The sequence below is a fragment of the Tigriopus californicus genome, chromosome 12 (assembly GCF_007210705.1).
Source record: "Tigriopus californicus strain San Diego chromosome 12, Tcal_SD_v2.1, whole genome shotgun sequence".
NCBI lineage: Eukaryota > Metazoa > Arthropoda > Copepoda > Harpacticoida > Harpacticidae > Tigriopus > Tigriopus californicus.
The window spans coordinates 15,923,772-15,941,298 of NC_081451.1; the positions used below are offsets into that span (position 1 = coordinate 15,923,772).

A 17,527-nucleotide genomic window follows, 5' to 3' on the forward strand; every position below is an offset into this window, starting at 1 on the left:
CAAGCCTGACTTGAAAGATGCTACCGGATCAACAAGGCCTACGCATTCCCTACAAATATTAGAGGGAAGCAAATTAAACAATGAAGGAGCCCGAGAAAGAAGAGAAGTGGACTTCATAGTTCGAACTAGCCTGGATTCTCGAGGACTTGAAGGTGCTCTCAATACGCACATTAAGCCTCTACGGTCACTAGCATTGACCCTAAATCCTGGGTTGGGACAAAGCTCATGGATACTTTTGAAGACGTACGGTATCAGATACCTTTCGTACATTCTCTGAACACTTTCATAGATGAGACTTGCTGAATATCCCTACCTCCATTATCTACAAGTGGAGTATTCAAAGGAGTTGACCCGAAGGTCATGGAGAGGAATTTCATTCCGTTCAGGGCCATATTACTCTTGGTAACCCAAGAATAGAATATTTCTAGGTCCTTTGCAAGGCTAGTGCAATCTTGGCCATTCCTACCAATAACTAACTTTGTATCGTCAGCATAATAAGAGAGACTGGCAGTAAAACTAAGCTTTTGAAACAAATTGTTGCATCTATCTTGTTTCAGAATTTAAATCAGGTCCAGCTCATCTAATCTTTCTACAATTAGATGCCAGTCTTTGAACTTGAACTTTGTCAGACCGACCTCTCTTGCCGCTTTAAGTCTAGAGCACGCCAGCTTTTATCTTTTATTGTTTATTGTTCGGAACGACTTTGGCACTCCCTGGGGTGCATAAGGAGTATTGGCGAAAATAAGTAAATAATTATATCACCATGAGTTGGTATAGAATGGAGTAAAAAAATAATTGTCAGTAATGCACGAGTAGAATATAAGTTGAGAATCAGAATTATGTAGACTCGGCAAGCAGTAACATTAATGAATGAGGTAGGGGGATTGGTTGTAGGAACTGAGCTCATTTCAAAAAATGCCTCACGCTAACACAGTGGTGGATTTCCTGGGGGAGTTCGTTCCATACTCTCAGGACTCGCACACTAAAGCACCGCCAGCGAATTGTGTTCCTTTTGACAGGGAGATCTATTCCAGGGACGCTTCTCACAAACCTGGAACGGGGCTTGGGCTGTGTTTGCAGCAATGATAGGACGGGAGACATATCTTTTTCCACTGTCACTTGGCCCGTACGAATCTAAAAGAGAGTGAGAAGGTCACGCCTAAGCCTAAGCCTAAGCTAGAGCCCTCTAGCCTAAGCATGTACTTGTAAAGGTTCCGCTCTTTTGGAAAGCAGGGCCTGATGAAGGTCCTTTGTACTCGCTCCACTGCTTCTTTGTCCTTCTTAAGGAAAGGTATCAAATAAATGTTCAAATTCGGGAGTGTTAGAAAGTTGGAAAAATCAAAGCAACAGCCGTTTCCAAACTAACGTAAAAGGTTAGGATTGACCAAAAATGCAACTCTGGTTTGAACGAAGAGAAATCAGGGTTACTTTTTGTGACTGACTAACAGGTTTCCAATATTCTGCTAGTGATGTCATATGCCACTGAAAATGTAAATTGGTAGCCCTAGTAGCAACCTCCCGTAATTATTTATTTGATCCCATCAGTAACTGAGACACAATATATGAATGGGTGAAAGATGTGTAGCGTTTATTAACAGAGAGATGAAACTATGGAGATTAATGAGTAAAGGCAGGAAAAATGACCAAACCTTGAGATTCGAATCCGAGTAGTTGTCTGAACACAAGCTAACGTGAAGAGTTGCTACTGTAATGAAAACATTTTTTTACTATTAAACATCTGATGGTTGACATGACCAGATGGTTTTGACAACCATCTGGTCTGGAATCCACCCTCAACGGCAAAATAAGTTGCTTTTCCGACCTTCAGTAATGAGGGAAGGGGTATAATGAGCCACGGTCATCTAGAGATGTGGAATGCAGACAGAAGACAGGGTCTGCGTTCGGTGGTGAACATAGACAGACGTTATTTTTTCGCTCCTGAAATCCGCTTTAACATACGACTTGCTTGGAACTTTTCGTGCGTAACTGTTGTTTGCCGTGAAATCCCATGGAACCTTGTGACTGTGTTTAGACGACTGGATATGGATCGCTCGTCCCAAGGGCTTGTTCATGGTGAAATGTCATTTGCCTCAGAGAAAACATATTCTCAGATAGCAACTGCAAATGGAGCGGTGTCCAGCCGTCAAGGAACGTCAAGGGTCGATTCAATGAGAGAGAGCTCATTACCCTGTCTTCTCGTGCTGGATTTTGAGTGCTCGGATAATTCCATACCCCCATCCCCTAAGCTCATCGGTGAATTTATTGTCAACGACTTAGCCTTTAAAGTCAATAATGACATCGAGATGATTTCTGAAGCTGGTGGCCCCAAGAACACCGTCCGGGTTTACACTAAGACAGAGGTGTTTTCCACCCCTTCAGATTCCTGAATGCACAATACTTTGACACGGATGACGAGCTTTTGGCATCGATTTCGCCGTTCTCGATTCCAAAATCTGATGTATCAAAGGAGCTCTTAAGAGGACACTCTGATTGACGGAGTGTGGAACGGTCACAAAAAGTTATTGATCGAACTTCTACCGTGGGCTGTCGTTCCTGACTTCGTTGTAATTCATGGACGGAAAATTTACATCAATCATAGAGATCAACCAAGGCGTTGGTATATATATGGGCTAGTTGGCCATATTGGAAAAGATTGCAAAAATGGAACGAACGATGTCAACCCTTCACCGACTGCTGAGACCTCGAAAGAGGAACAGAACCGACAAAAGGGACCAGATCATATTGAGGATGTCCCATGCGGTCGTAACTCTGTCGGGCCCGTGATGATTCCACTTGAAGATGTTGTAGATGGCTTGTGGATGGCGAGAAGCTGAAAAGAACTTCGAAGAAAACCTGGCCGATAAAAAGAGCTTAAAAGCGCTGTTTGGTTACGTCAGATCAAAGAAGAACTGAACGCAACAAATAGTACCGATCCTTGATGCCGAAGGTAAACTCCAAGACAACACTAGCGATGTCCCCGAGGTCCTGAATAACTTCTTTAGTAATGTGTTTTCCCCGGCCTCAGGGTGCAGCAAGGTTGCTTGCGAGTTAGATCCTCCAACGATGGCCAAAGGTCTCTCCTTGGTCCAATTTCATTATCAAGATGTCTGTGGTAAACTGGAGAAGTTAAAGAACTCAACGTCGTCTGGACCGGATTAAATTCAGCCTGTTGTCCTGAAATACCTTGCCAAATCTGTGGCACCTCCACTCGGTTGCATTTTTCAACTTTCCATGACGTCTGGTGAACTGCCTGCCGAGTGGAAGACAGTAAACGTATTTCCACTACACTGAAATCGCCCAACAACTACCGACCTATTTGTCTAACGTGCGTTTGCTCTAAAGTCATGGAGTCTATAGTTAAAGGCAACGTGATGAGACACCTAGAAAAGACTTCGTTCTTTTCACCAGACCAGCACGGCTTCCGCAAGGGAATGTCGTGCACCACCAATCTCTCACATTTCCAAGATAGTATTTCGGAAGCACTTGAGCTGGGAAAGCGTACGGGCGCAATATTTGTTGATTTGCTAAAGCCATTGACAAGGTGAACCACGATATTCTCTTGCATAAGTTGCGCAGTTCTGGAATCCGGGAGAGTGTTGGGGCCTGGATTGGAGAGTGGCTCCGGGGTAGTCTACAACGCGTGTAACCCTGAATGGATCTGCTTCGGGGTGGGTCGGCGTTCCTTCGGGCGTTCCTCAGGGAAGCGTTCTGGGACCAACTCTCTTCTTGGTTTTCATCAATGACATGGGATCGTCAATCGGTCAGAATGGGTCCGCAGTTTGGAAGTTTGCGGATGATGCAAAAATAGCTAGAGTGATCAATACACACTTGGATGAGCTCTCTCTTCAACGAGACCTTGATGAGATGACAAGATGGGCTTCCGGGAACAGGATGGAATTTAATGTGACAAAATGCCAAATATTGAGGTTCGGAAATGGATCAGTGGATCAAATGTCACCATACACCATTAATAACGTTGCCATTGACGAGGTGACATCTCATCGGGACTTGGGAGGGACCTTTGACAACAAGCTGTTGTTCCGTGAACATTGTTCAAAAATAGCTAATAAGGCCAATGCTATGCTTGGGATGACTCCAAGAAACTTTCTGACTCGTGAATCGGACGTTCTCGTCGGGGACTTTGAACCTGAACTATCCAGATCGCCTTGGACGTCTCGGTCTTGTGTCTCTGGAAGAGAGACGACAGAACTTACATCTGACCTATGCTTTCAAATTGCTCCAAAATGTTGGTAAGCGCCAAACTGTATCCTGTTTGGGACGGGGATGCACTTTATCATTCAGATGCGATGCTCGGATAACAAGATCTACAAGTCAATTCAATTTAGAGGTGCCACTTGCCAAGTCTCATTGCAGACTTTGGTTCTTCTTTAGTCGAGTCCCCGTGATGTGGAATCGTCTACCCATCCAAGTGCGCCAGACGTCCTCACTTAAACATTTTAAACGACCGACGCTTGTAACTTGTACCTGTTCAGACTTAATGCCATAGTTCTTGTCTTTTCTCTCCTTTGATTTTCATTCATTGACCTCTTTTACAACACCCTACACTCTTTTCATCTTTTGATGCGTGAGTGGGTGATCAATAAACAATAGACATGAAGCAAAAATTTCTGATCTCCTAAACCGTTCATTTTAATTCGAATAAGCATTTCATCCGATCACAAGATCTTGTTAAATAGATGAACTTGGCCAAGTTTGAGCCCAAAACTATGCTCATGGAATTGAGGAGAAATGTCCAAATTTATGAGTTTTCGGCCTTCTCCTACATAAGCTAATGACAATATAACTTTGAATCGAACCACTTTACCAGTAAATAATATAAAAATGACCTGCCTTAAAATGAAGAGATCTACGTCTCTTATCTTATTACTTTGATTCGAAAAGGGGCACAGAGCTGCTTAACCATGATCAGGCCGATTTGGCGGTAAGCTCGATCACAATCCATATTTCTAGAGGTTCTACAGTGAGTGTACATAACTGTAGATGACTAGAATAAGAATACAACATTAAGGAACCCCTTTGTTACATCGATGATTACAAGCGCCCGATTCCCTCAGTCAGCTCATTCACGGATCTTCCCATATCCTCAGGAGAGGATGGCAAATTTGAACAAAATATCCGTTCAAAAAAGCCCAAGACTTTCCAAAATTAGAATCCTGGAGCCTATGTGGAACATTCAAGTCCAGAGACTCATTGATTAAGCCCTGTGCAAATTAATCTCCCAGACGCATCTGGAATACACTTCCCCAGTCTGGGCCCAAAACGAAACACACCATTATACAAAAAACAATTGCCGAGTGACTCTGGATATTGCCACTACAAAATGGATGTCAAATGGCTCTGACAAACCATCTTGGTGGGCGTTACTATATGTAGAGTGATTTTCATTCTCTATATTTATCTGTACTGTTAGGTGGGCATGCTCCTCTTGATAGGAAATAAAGATTTGTAATCCAAAGCTCTCAAGAATGTCCTATTCCGGGAATACGACAAAGCGCTAACGACCACGGCGGTATTTTATGTGAAATGCACCATAGATTCAAAACCCTGAATAAAATAATAGGGTTAGGAATCCTTGTTCGTTATAGATCGAGCACCGGCTTTATAAACGTACTGCAGTGCTTTCTTCGACGGTTTTATAAATTGAATGACCCACTGTGGAGTTTTAATCGCGATTTTGATTGTTTTTTATGTGAACGATCCCAGACCAGTATTACATTCAAAGGTACCCAAGAGCGGCGAATTCAACTTAAAAAGACCAAATATTTGACAATTTTCAACATCCAGACTTAGAGGGAATCTCTTCCAATGAATCTGTTAAAACAGATAAATGATAATGATCAGGCCAGAAGTATCGTCATGGCATGCGACCCAAATTTGAATATTCTCCATTGCTCATGATCCTTCCTAAAAATTGCAATGAATCAAACATGGATCTGCCATTTATTTCACCTCAATTTTTAAGCCAAATTTCAATCAAGCGCCAACTTTGTATAACTTACTTCCATGCTTCCGTTGACGATTTTCTACATTAGATGACCAACTATTAATTTCATGCGTAATTACGACCGTTTTTTGGGTGCAATAAAGTTGCTAATTCAAACACTTCATTTGACCTGATACTTACTTTGGCCCATGATCAGACTCAAATGTTGCAATGAATCAAACATGGATTTGCTATCTATTTTGCCCCAATTTTCAAGGCTGAATGACATATCCATTTGTTACATAAGACGCCACAAAAGCTCTCGGAACTGAAAAGTGTTCCATCACTTCCCATTTGGGACTAGCATCCGTCAAACTCATTCTTCGTAGCTTTGTCAATCCCTCAAACCCAGTTGTCCGTAGAGTCACGCAATAAACGTAGTCTCTCAAATGGAACATAAATCCCACTAAGCCGGGTTCATCAATATCATACATTGCCCTCCTCGTCCATTTGGGATTAGCTGCGTCCATGTCCAAGCCATAGGCAGTGTTCACAATTGCACCTGGAGATGCCCCACCAACGCATAACAAGGTTGTGTTGTTGACCACACCACACGCCATGTTATATGCTGCCACTGGAAGATCATCGAGATCGTCCCAAGTCATCGCAATAGAATCCAGAATTTTTACAGATTTGATCATGTGGTTGGAGTTGTAGCCGCCAATGACTACCAAGGCGGTCTGATTGAGTACTACCGTGCTGTGTACTCTACGAACAGGTAAAAGGGTAGGCCCTGTAATCCATTGGCGCCCAATCGGGTCATAGATCTCCATCACCCCATGGTTCCGATTTTCCCCGTAAGTTCCTCCAATCACCATTGCCTTCCCTCCAACCACGTCCATGGATCCTGATATGTGGACCTCCTTCAACGAGGCAAAAGCCATCCATTGGTTGGTATCTAAGGAACATGGATTTTGTCAAGTATCGTAATCGGAGGGTTCATAAATATGCCCCGGGAAGACCTTAATTGCAATTTATATCTTTGAAAGATCGGCCGTGAAATTTTGAAGCTTTGATCAACGCCTGGAATCTGAACGGGGCGGTGGGGTTTATGATTAACAAATCACAAACAAAGTAAACGCATTACGCTCTTCTTCACATGACACTTTCGTAAAATCGCCGCAATTATGATTTTTTTTATTTTCGGCTCAATTAAAATCACTGAGTCAAACGTTTGACCCCTCGAAATCGTGCTACATATTTCTAAACGGCGGTTACATTTTCTGTTTAGGTGTTTGCTCAAATGCCAAGACATTAAGATATGTTTTCCTTGGTCAAAGAGACAAAAGGAACAACTTTTGTGTAAAAATACACAGGTTTAAAAGCACCTCAAACAAGTGTGTTAAATCACTGAAAGTACATGGAAATGCATCATTGTCAAAAACGTAGTCAATCAGTATTAAACGTATTCTTAGTTATGCATAGACGTAAAATTTCATAAACTTCTATTCTGCAAATGTTAAGTTATCACTACTTGAAAATTGCCTTTTACGGCTTAAAAGATCGAAAAATGGCCTAATCAGGTTTCCAGTTATTTCCAAGGCATATCATTGTCTTTTTCAATGACACAACAAGCAGTAGTAGTTTTCCATTTCCTTTAAAAGTGAAAAGTAGCAAAACATGTCACTTAAAACTTACAAAAGATGCAAAATTGCCTATCATTTATTTAAGTGCCAAAAGCTACAATATCCTATCATGTTCCATAAGTATTTGAACGATGCATATGACAGTTGAATTTTCAAATTCGTCACTTTTTGCAAAAATTAATTTCTGTGTTTTAGCGATATCTTTATTCAACATTAACAGAATTTTGTCAAAATTCAAGATTCAGCTTGATTAAAGTTTCGATTGACAAGCATGACATCACAATTGTGATATATTGACATTCAGTTTGTTTTAGGTTACATTGCAGACTAAAAACAGGTTTTTCTACTTGCTTCAAAAATGTGAAACATTTTCATTAGTATTTTGGGTATAGAAAAAGTATTTTATATTTCTTGGCAATTGTTTTAAGATATAACCGGAGCAATTTAGTCAAATTTGATAAAAAATGCAATCTTTGAAAGGGTGATGTCTTATTGTTTGTTCAATTGTTTTGGATAAAATTGAAGTTGGAAAGCAATTAAGTACTCTCATCATCGATTGATTACGTTTTCAAAATTATTATCTCTTTGTAGGTTTTAAGTGGATTCGTATTCTAATCTAAGCTGAAGTCCACAATGTTATTTTACAAAACTATTCCTTTTGTTTCAGTAACAACCAAAATCGTTTCTATAAGTCTTGGCATTCGTTCAAAAACTTTAACAGTGTTGTGGGAACCACTGTGTCTACACAAAATAGATGAACAGGCCCTCTTTGGAAATCAATTTGCAGAGGAGGGCCAACTACATTCATTCTTTGCCTTGTATATAAACAAGAGGGCAGAGTTTCGATCCACATGCACAAATTTCAGGAGTTCATGAGTGACCAGAGAATTAAAAGACTAAATGAAACGCCATATTGACGTGTCAAACTCAAGAATTTCGCAGTATAATGACTAACGCTTCACGAAACCTCTGCACGTTGTGAAGACGAACGTACGACTCATGTACGTCCCAAAACCCAAAGAAGTACNCAAACTCAAGAATCTCGCAGTATAATGACTAACGCTTCACGAAACCTCTGCACGTTGTGAAGACGAACGTACGACTCATGTACGACCCAAAACCCAAAGAAGTACGAGAAATAAATCGTAGGAACAAGGTTCCGTGAGACAGATTTTAAGGCATTGCGAAATCTTAAGTTTGACAAGTCAATAGGTGTTTAATAGGAAAACGTTTCATATTCCAACTCACGTTCAACCCAACGCAAGCACTCTTTAGACACATCATAACAAACCAAAATATCCATCTCCAAACTGTGTTTGCAATCTAGTTGGTGGTACTGGAGGGATTGCAATAGGCGGAATATCTCCCCGTGACACAGGTATAAGTAGTCCCTTTTCCAAGTCAATAATGGTGAGCTCTGGAATGACAAAAAAAGATCGTTGGAGCCCAATTACCAAGAGAGCATCTCAAGGTGTTCTGACCTGGTTGGGGATCTATCAATTCGCGCATCAAATAAATAGTTTCTTCCGTCTCTTCAGGGTTCTTGATACAGTTAATTGGATTAGATGATGCCCTGTGAATCATTTGACAGTCTGATGCGGATGAATTGCATTTGACAGCGATACATTTGGGAGGGCCTTGAGTGGCCAGACACAAAGGTGCTGCCGCCGATAGGTGGAGGCTAGGGTCGAAATTGAGATTCGTTTCGATAAGTAACCAAAGAACTTGTATCAACTTTGAGATCATACTGTTTCTTCAAATGTCGCGTTTGTTGACTAATCTAACCTGGGCCTTTTTCATTCATCCGTCTTTCTACACAAAAAATGAATTTGCGATCTACAAGTGCCATTACCATGTGTCTTAGGATTCAGGCTCATGCAACAATTTCATGTTACGTTAGTGCCTTTCAAAAACTCACGTCGTCGTTGCCATTCCCGTGGTTAACCATTGAACGTCACAAGTTAAGTCCAAGGAGTGAAACACGGTGGAACTTAGACCATAAATGGTGTTTTTTGGGATTAGCGCAAGTAAGAACAGCCCTTCCAAGCCAAGTGACCAATTGAGCATCATGGTGTATTTATGTTGTGCTCTAGAAGGTCAAAGGATATGTGTTGTTCATTGAAAAGTTGGTCAAGGAAAGTAAAGCAACCCAAACGCTGTGTTAAGAAACTGGTCTCCCAAAAGTCAATAATGGTGAAACCATTAATTGTCTCAGATATTAGAAATCACCGCAGAGACAAGCACTCCAAAGATGAAAAAACTTGATCACGAACTTGAAATGGCTCAGTTCAGTGTACTACTGGATGATATGACGATTGATAATGTCTGGGTGATAGACAATACTTTTGGTGAACATTCTTTAAAGAATTTTGGTCTTCAATTTCCAACAATAGATGTACTGTTATAAAGAGCCTCGTCAGTGAGACTCCCTGACAGTATGGGAAACAGCATTAAGAATACTGACAGCTGACTTATAGATACGTTTGAATGAAGCCCGTTGATAATTTCTTTCTTTTTGATGTTTATGTGCGAGAATACATTTCATAGGATATTACATGTCTGTTAATTGATGATAATTGATGATGCAATTGCTGAAGATGTTAGTTGCAACGGTAGGTCGCCATTCGAAGCGTCAATGTCCACTAGAAATGTTGGTTAGGCGAGACGTACGATAAAACCCATGAAACCGAGCATGTCTAACTCGGGTGCGACTCGTTATTCAACTGCGCCACCCCATCTCCCTAATGTTAATAAATACGGCACCCTTAAATAGTCTAATGCTAATCAAAGTAAACATCTTTGAATCGTCAAGCAGCTTTAGGACATGAAAATATACATGTACTAGGTTTTCCATACGTCTTTGGACACGTCTTTAAAATCTCTGCCTCAGTGATTAAAAAAGATATTCAAGAAAATTAATTGCAGGGGTTTTGTGGCACATCTAGTTAATTTTTTCGTTTTATCACCTGATCTTAGCTTTGACTAGTTGTATTGGAAAAGAACGACGTAAAAAAATCCGCCAAAAAAATCGGGGCTGGCAACAATGTCAGTACCATTGCGACCAACTTCAGTATCGCCAGGAGCAACCGTTCACTGGGTTAAGAACACATTTCATTTCTCCCTCTTTTTCAAATTAAGCTAGGTCCACTAATGTGCCTGAGTATTTTAACGTCTTTTAAAGTTTCAGGATCTTAGTCTCGCCTTAGACAACAAGGTCGTTGATTACAATTGAGAAAAATAGCGGTCCCAGGGCACTACCTCGGAGAACACTTGACTTCACCTCATCCCGTAATCAAACGGGCTTTAAGAGTCCGATTTTGGTACTTTAGTTGCGTGATTTTCGATGGGCAGTGTTGCGTTGAGCGGACTCATCAAATGCTTTGGCTCTGTATTTAGAAGAGTACGACATTGAGCTCAGCGTACCATAGCAATTGAATTTTGAACCATCATTCCTGTTCCAAAACAATGCGTTCAAATGCGTCCCATATCCAAACCAAACTCATGAAGATAAAAATATGTGGTTCTAGGAATCATACACGGCTTTAGTTAACCTTCAGGTACCCTTAAACGTACTTTGAACTAGTCAGATACCATTTAATTGGCTGAGTTCTACATTTTTGATTGAAAAACACATAATTAGAATCTCGTATTGTTGTGATTGCAATTAATGATGCCGCCAAAGTAATTTCAGTCTTAGAGCTACCCCTTAAAGCACAAAGATGTGTTTAGTTTGGCTCTGGGATGCATTTAAACTCTTTGTTTTGGAGCAAAAATGAGCGTTCAAACTTCAATCGCTATGGTGCACTGACCTCACTGTTGTACTATTCTAAATACAGAGCACTAATCAAAGCCATCCTTGGCACTGTGAGAAATGCCAAGAAAATCAGGGGGCTTTTTTACAACCGCCTGACATGCAAACTATTTTAGTCTGGGTTGGTTATATGAGAAGGAATTGAGTATAATGACACTCATCAAGGCCCCACCATCAACCATTTTCCTATTCAATATATTCAATATGCAGACGACCTGGTTCTCTTGGCTAATTCAGCCATGGAATTGCAAAATGCCATCAATGCACTCCACGGTTATTGCCAAGAGAACGGCCTTCAAGTCAACACCATCAAGACAAAGGCCATGGTTTTCCATAAGGTCGTCTGCCTCCCACCTCCTTCCATATTAACAATAGTCCGATTGAAATCGTCAATAGTTTTAACTACGTCGGTTTCACCTTCTCCACCCAACTCTCATTCACCAATCACCTCAAAGCCACATAACTAAGGCCAGGGCCAGGATCGGATACATATGCAATAGACTTCCCATGCAGAATCTTCCCCATCCCAAACGTCCTTCAACTCTTCCGGATCTACGTCACCCCAATTTTTCTCTACGGCTCACACCTTTGGCTTCCCAACTCCGCCCAATCCGCCCTCAAATCCGCCGATGCCACCTACACCAAGTTCCTCAAGCGATGCCTCTGCGTACCCCAATATGCCAACAATGCATGGACACATTTTCTACGTGAAACCGAGCCCCTCACCATCGGGCTGGCAAGGTTAGTGTCCAACAGTGTTGGGAACCTGACCTTTCCGGAGGTGATGTCCGGACACAAGTTATCATCAAGAAGTTGCTAACACCATATTGTCCTTGGCCCGACATCCCTTCGGAGTATTGGCGGTCACGCACCTTTGTCCGTCTCCCAGCCAAATGCCATCAGCGACGGGAGGTGACAAAGGATCTGTTCAATCTGCCTCATCCACTCTGTTGGAATAACCAAGATTTTCATCACTTACCTCTACCTACCTGTCTTTGTACTATCTGCAACTCACCTCTTACCTTTTTTCATGTGCATTGAACCAATTCTAGTCATACTCATTGTGAGATCACTTTCTAGCCAACTATTTTATTGCCTTTACCTTTTTGACATTCTTCTTGTTTTACCATTTTGTATAATGTATATATATCAGATTTTATTTTATAGTTACTTTTACGCCATGACATGACCAAGAGTAGCAATAAAGATTATTATTATTATTATGATATCGAAACTATAGTATACATAATAGTTTTTTTGGATTTATGAAGTGATTCCAACATGAGGGTTTTCATGGGGGTGGGGCCAATGTCCTAAAATTCAGATATGGTCACCTCAGAAAGTAAACAAACCGATTGTGGGGAAAGTGACGTCTTGCGGAGAGAAGAAGAAAAGAGCGCAGAGAGAAAACATTGCCCTAAAATGCGTTTGTTCAAATAAGAACCCTAATTGGGTGTGGTTGACTCAATGGTGGGGTAGGAGTACCATATTATTTTTCACTCTTGAGGCAACCATACTCACAATTTCTCCTCTTTCGTCACTATATTGATGCTTAAAGTTACACCAAACAAAGAGTAATTGGGGGTCATTGAAGCAAGAAAGGAAGACAACGTCACCATCAAATTTTGAGAGGTCACTTTCACTTTTGAGGCTTCATAGTTCTTCAGCAAGGGATTAGCATACAGTCCCAATTTATTCATTCATTAAAGGAATGATTCATGTTGAATTGCATTGTTATTCATTGTCACAGGTTTACTCATTAACATGCTGAAAAAACTTGTTTGACGAAAAAGCGATTTAGTTTTTTCCTTAATTTCCCCACATTAGATTAATTATTTTTGCAAAAAAACTTGAAACTTTAGAAGGCTTTTCTAAATCTAATATGGTGCATTGAATCTTGTGTTTTTAGAACCTCTCCTGCATTGAAAAGTATTCCAGTGACCTCCCCAAATTTGTGCTGAAATCATCAGACAGATGCTAATTAAAGGAGTCAATAGGCTTTCAGAGTGGTTTCCACAACATTGATAAGCTTTTTCTTGAAGACCATGTCTTGTAGCAATCAATTTCAATATTACTTAGACAAAGATATCAGTTTCTACTAAAATTCTTTCTTGTTCTATCTCAATTCCGTACGCAAAGGCATTTGAAATTTAAAAATGAATGCTTTCGTAGATACACCTTGTGAAGACTCTGTGTTGCAATTCCATTGAGGTTTTAGCAATGTTGCATCCAATATAGTTGTTGTATTTGATTGTATTTCCATAACATGCAAAAATATAAACACATATCCTGGGGAACTCTAACAAGCTATTGAAAATACAATGCTCTTAATTTTATTTTCACATTTTTTTTTCTTTGATTGAACTAACAACTGAGGCCAGCTTTTTAAAGCTCGTACCTCTGAGTTAGAGGCTTGGAAGTTAACCAGTTTGAAACTACACTTGGCAAAGTGGTGATCAAATGCTCATTCTGAGTACTGTCTAAGCCGTAACTTGGAGGTGGGGGCGTTTTAAAAACTCGCCTCTGATCATATTTCTTGCTGGATTCTTGAATCAGCTTACCCCTCTCGTCTCACCAGTGAGACGACTGCCACAGTGGTTGAAAAGGCTTTTTGAAAGTTGTCAAAAATTTCCAAACAAATCCAGTTAGCTTTTAGGCATATGACCGTTTAGTCTCAGCTTGGATTCAATAAATAATTACATCAAAATTACACCATAATTTTACGCCGTAGAAAGCTGGAAAACTGGAATTCAAGTATTTTTCTCAAAACTTGTTCAAGCTTTTTGACCGCCGTGATGAGACAGGTGAGACGAGAGGAGACGAGACGACTGTATGGATGAATCCAGCTACTATCTCATAGGTGGAAAACATTCAATGCATATGGAGTGATCTCAAAAAAAAGGTTTGGTGCCGTCTCTGATAATATTTCCCGTACGCTCTTTTTTTGTCCATTGTGCCAACTCATGTGTTCCTCAAATCCCTTCTTAATAGCCATTCCACTTTGGTTATTGGTCGGACCAAGATATCTCCTCCACTTCTGAAATATATCCAAGTCTTTTAATATCTCTCAGTTGACATCATTCCGTGGCAAAGTCGTTTTGCCCAAGGTTCTGTAGATAAGCGACCAACTTGCATAGGGATATCATGGAAAGTTTGTCATGATTTTCCCTATTGCTGGTCATCGCCATTGGTTTTCTTGGTTAGAGCTTGCTCATTGCCTGAGGATTACCAGTGTGGTTCATGGTGGATCTAGTGCCCTGTATTAGAAGGGTACGACAATGAGATAAGCGCCCTCTGTGACCGAATGATGAACATGCAATTCCATTCCGAAACAAAAGCGCTAAAAAAATTGTAAATAGTTCTTCAAGTTTTGAAATCGATAGTTTTCAAGCTAGAAGACGAAGAATGAGGTGCAATGCTATTGGTTGTTCAATGCGAATAAGTGTGCCCTTATTTTCAATCCCCAGCGATCTTTCTAAACGGAAACTATTGCTTTTAAAGATGAAAAGATGCTGTGGGATCCCTAATGCCAATTCAAGACTCTGTGCCAATCACTTCACTCAGGACCAATTCCGCACTGATCTCAGAGACAAAAAAGGACACTTGTACAAGATAAGCCGCTAGATACTGAAGCCAAATGCCGTATCAACAACAGTCTTCCCATTTTCCTAAGAACCAGTCCACAGAAACCCTGCTATGGCAAGGCCTCCTCCTCCTTCCCCGTCCCATTTGCCAAACCGTACTTGCCTTCAGAGTACTGTGAATATTGACATCAATGACAACGTTCAGGCAAGATTTGTTGAAAAGGTCGTGGATAGGGGTCTAGTTCTAGATCAAAATAAGGTGTCCATAGGGCTTGTCAAGTGAACGCGTTTAAGAACAACTGACGTTATTCCGTAGAGTAAAATCGAAGACAATATGCCCAGCCAAACCGCATTGTGCATGCCTTGAATTTTGACACCTATTTTATTTTACCTGATTGTCTAAGGAATTAGCATTGTGGCATTGAGCCAATTTGATAGTGCGTTCACCGAAATTACACCAAACATGTTCATTTTGTTGGGTTTTGTAACAGCTCACTCAAAATCACCTGATTATTGAAAATTCAAAGGGTGGATGGTGGGAATTGACCGTGATGTTTGTCTTAGTTCTCTCTCCCTAAAATGCCCAAAATCAGGGTGCCAGACCACATTTTTTCTTGAACACCCTTCACTTGACATGCCCTATTGCTTGTCAGACAGATGAGGTATCCGAGCTGTATGCCCTTGATTTATTGCTTCATAGATTTCATGTTGTGCTCATCCATTACAGAGAGGTGACAGCCTTAGCGCGACGGGGCTCAGAATTACACAACTGGAGGTCGAGGCAAAACAACTGAAGAATGCCCTTTCATTGGTGTTAACGAGGACCAGAATAAGGCAATGAGTCGAAAATATGCGCGATTATTTTATTGGAAAGATAAGGAGTAGGATTTCAATTAGACTTGGACAAGTTTTTGACTAAAATTCCCGATCAATACTATATTCGAGGGCTAGCCAGATCCCCCAACTCTAATTCGTTGGTCGATCAAATAATTTATGAAAATAAAAGTTATTTCAAAATATTCTATTTTTGTTTTGAATTGTCGGGAATTCCATTCCTCGTAGCAGTAGTAAGGAAATCCGCAACAAAATTAAGGACGACGTAAACAAAGAAAGCATTGATAATGTTTGCTATTCAACGTGAAAATAGTTTTTAGTAGATACAGTTGTCTTAACTGCTGATGACAATGAGGGTGGCCAAGACAACTGAATTGGGTCCCCAATAAATCTCTGCATGTGATAACCACCGCCGTTCAGCACAACCCCCGATCGCGATCATTCTTTTAATCGGGTCTACATAATGTAAAGAAATTAAGAGCCTCCCTTGGTGCCTTCGAAAAGTCCTTCCCCGCCCTCAAAGAATGGCTGGATCATGTTGAGTTGTACAGTTTCATTTTAAGGCATTGTTACAAAAATTATCTGAGGTAAAAGCATTAAAAAACAAGTCTCACGGTTAGAGCGCTAATGATCTATCACCCAAATATTGTCTATCAACGACCCACTCACGCATCAAAAGATATATAACAAAGAAAGAATTGAGTCGCGATGAGGTCCTGGCAAAGAGTTTGCAGACTTCCTGCTCCAAAAACGCATACCGGGTGTCGAGGATAAGATTAGACACACAGTTTTTTCTTTCTAAAATCCTTGAAATCTTTCAAGGTTGCGTGAGTTTTATATACTTTTTGTCATTGTCCGCTCTTTTCATTTATGTAAACAAAAATACAAAAAAGTCAAAGTTGAAATCTATGAAAGCAAAAAGAGAATCCATTGTAGCTTTGCTGTGTGTGGGATACACTTCTAAAGAAGTAAGTTGGATCCTTAAAGTGGCCGCCGGACGATTTACGATGTCAAAAACTGTCTTGATTAGCAAGGTGACCGTAATCCCCATCCTAGGAATGCAAGAACACCAGCATTTAGATATCCAAGAGTGGTAGCTGGAATAAAAAGATGCATCATGGCAGTTCCAACCAAACCAATGCATTGCATTTGATTGGACCTCCAATCTGGTTCCAGAGGGATTCAGACTAAATGCAGATGCCTACATTGAGGTTTTAAAGTCTTCTGTGATACCCTGGATGAAAAAAATAGCATAAAACCGGCCCTTTGTATAGCAACAAGACTTTGGTCCTGCTCATTCATCCAAAAGGACAATCTCCTACTGGGATAATGAGGTAATCCTGTTTTGGAAGCCTAAACTATGGCCCCCAAATTCTCCAGATCTTAAAACTCTGGACTATGCTGTGTGGTCCTATGTTCAGAAAGAAACTTGCAAAGAAAGACCCCTTTAACTAAAGTTCTTGGCCGCCAAATTGATCAACCATTGAAAATTCTCTCCAGGCAAAATCCGCACTTTTTGTCACTGTTTTCGGACCAGATTGGCTAAAGTCATTGCTTCAAAAGGATCATGTTTCGAAAACTTAGCCTTAAATAAAAAAAAAATTCAAAAAATAACGGAAATTTTACGTAGTCTAATCTATAACATGTTAGAATTTATTCTAACATTCTCTTGTTCTCTTATTCTCTTTCTCTCAAAATTACCTTTTAA

General features: G+C 40.5%; 1 protein-coding gene across 1 annotated transcript; it reads right to left on the minus strand.

Annotated features, from left to right (window-relative positions):
* Nucleotides 1-6,124: 6,124 nt before the first annotated feature.
* On the minus strand, nucleotides 6,125-9,001 carry LOC131891986 (influenza virus NS1A-binding protein homolog). Its single transcript, XM_059241698.1, has 2 exons — nucleotides 8,839-9,001; nucleotides 6,125-6,902 (listed from the first exon to the last, which is right to left on the minus strand). Exons 1-2 carry the CDS (start codon nucleotides 8,891-8,893, stop codon nucleotides 6,217-6,219), a joined length of 741 nt encoding a protein of 246 aa, XP_059097681.1. The 5' UTR covers nucleotides 8,894-9,001; the 3' UTR covers nucleotides 6,125-6,216.
* Between the last annotated feature and the right edge of the window lie 8,526 nt (nucleotides 9,002-17,527).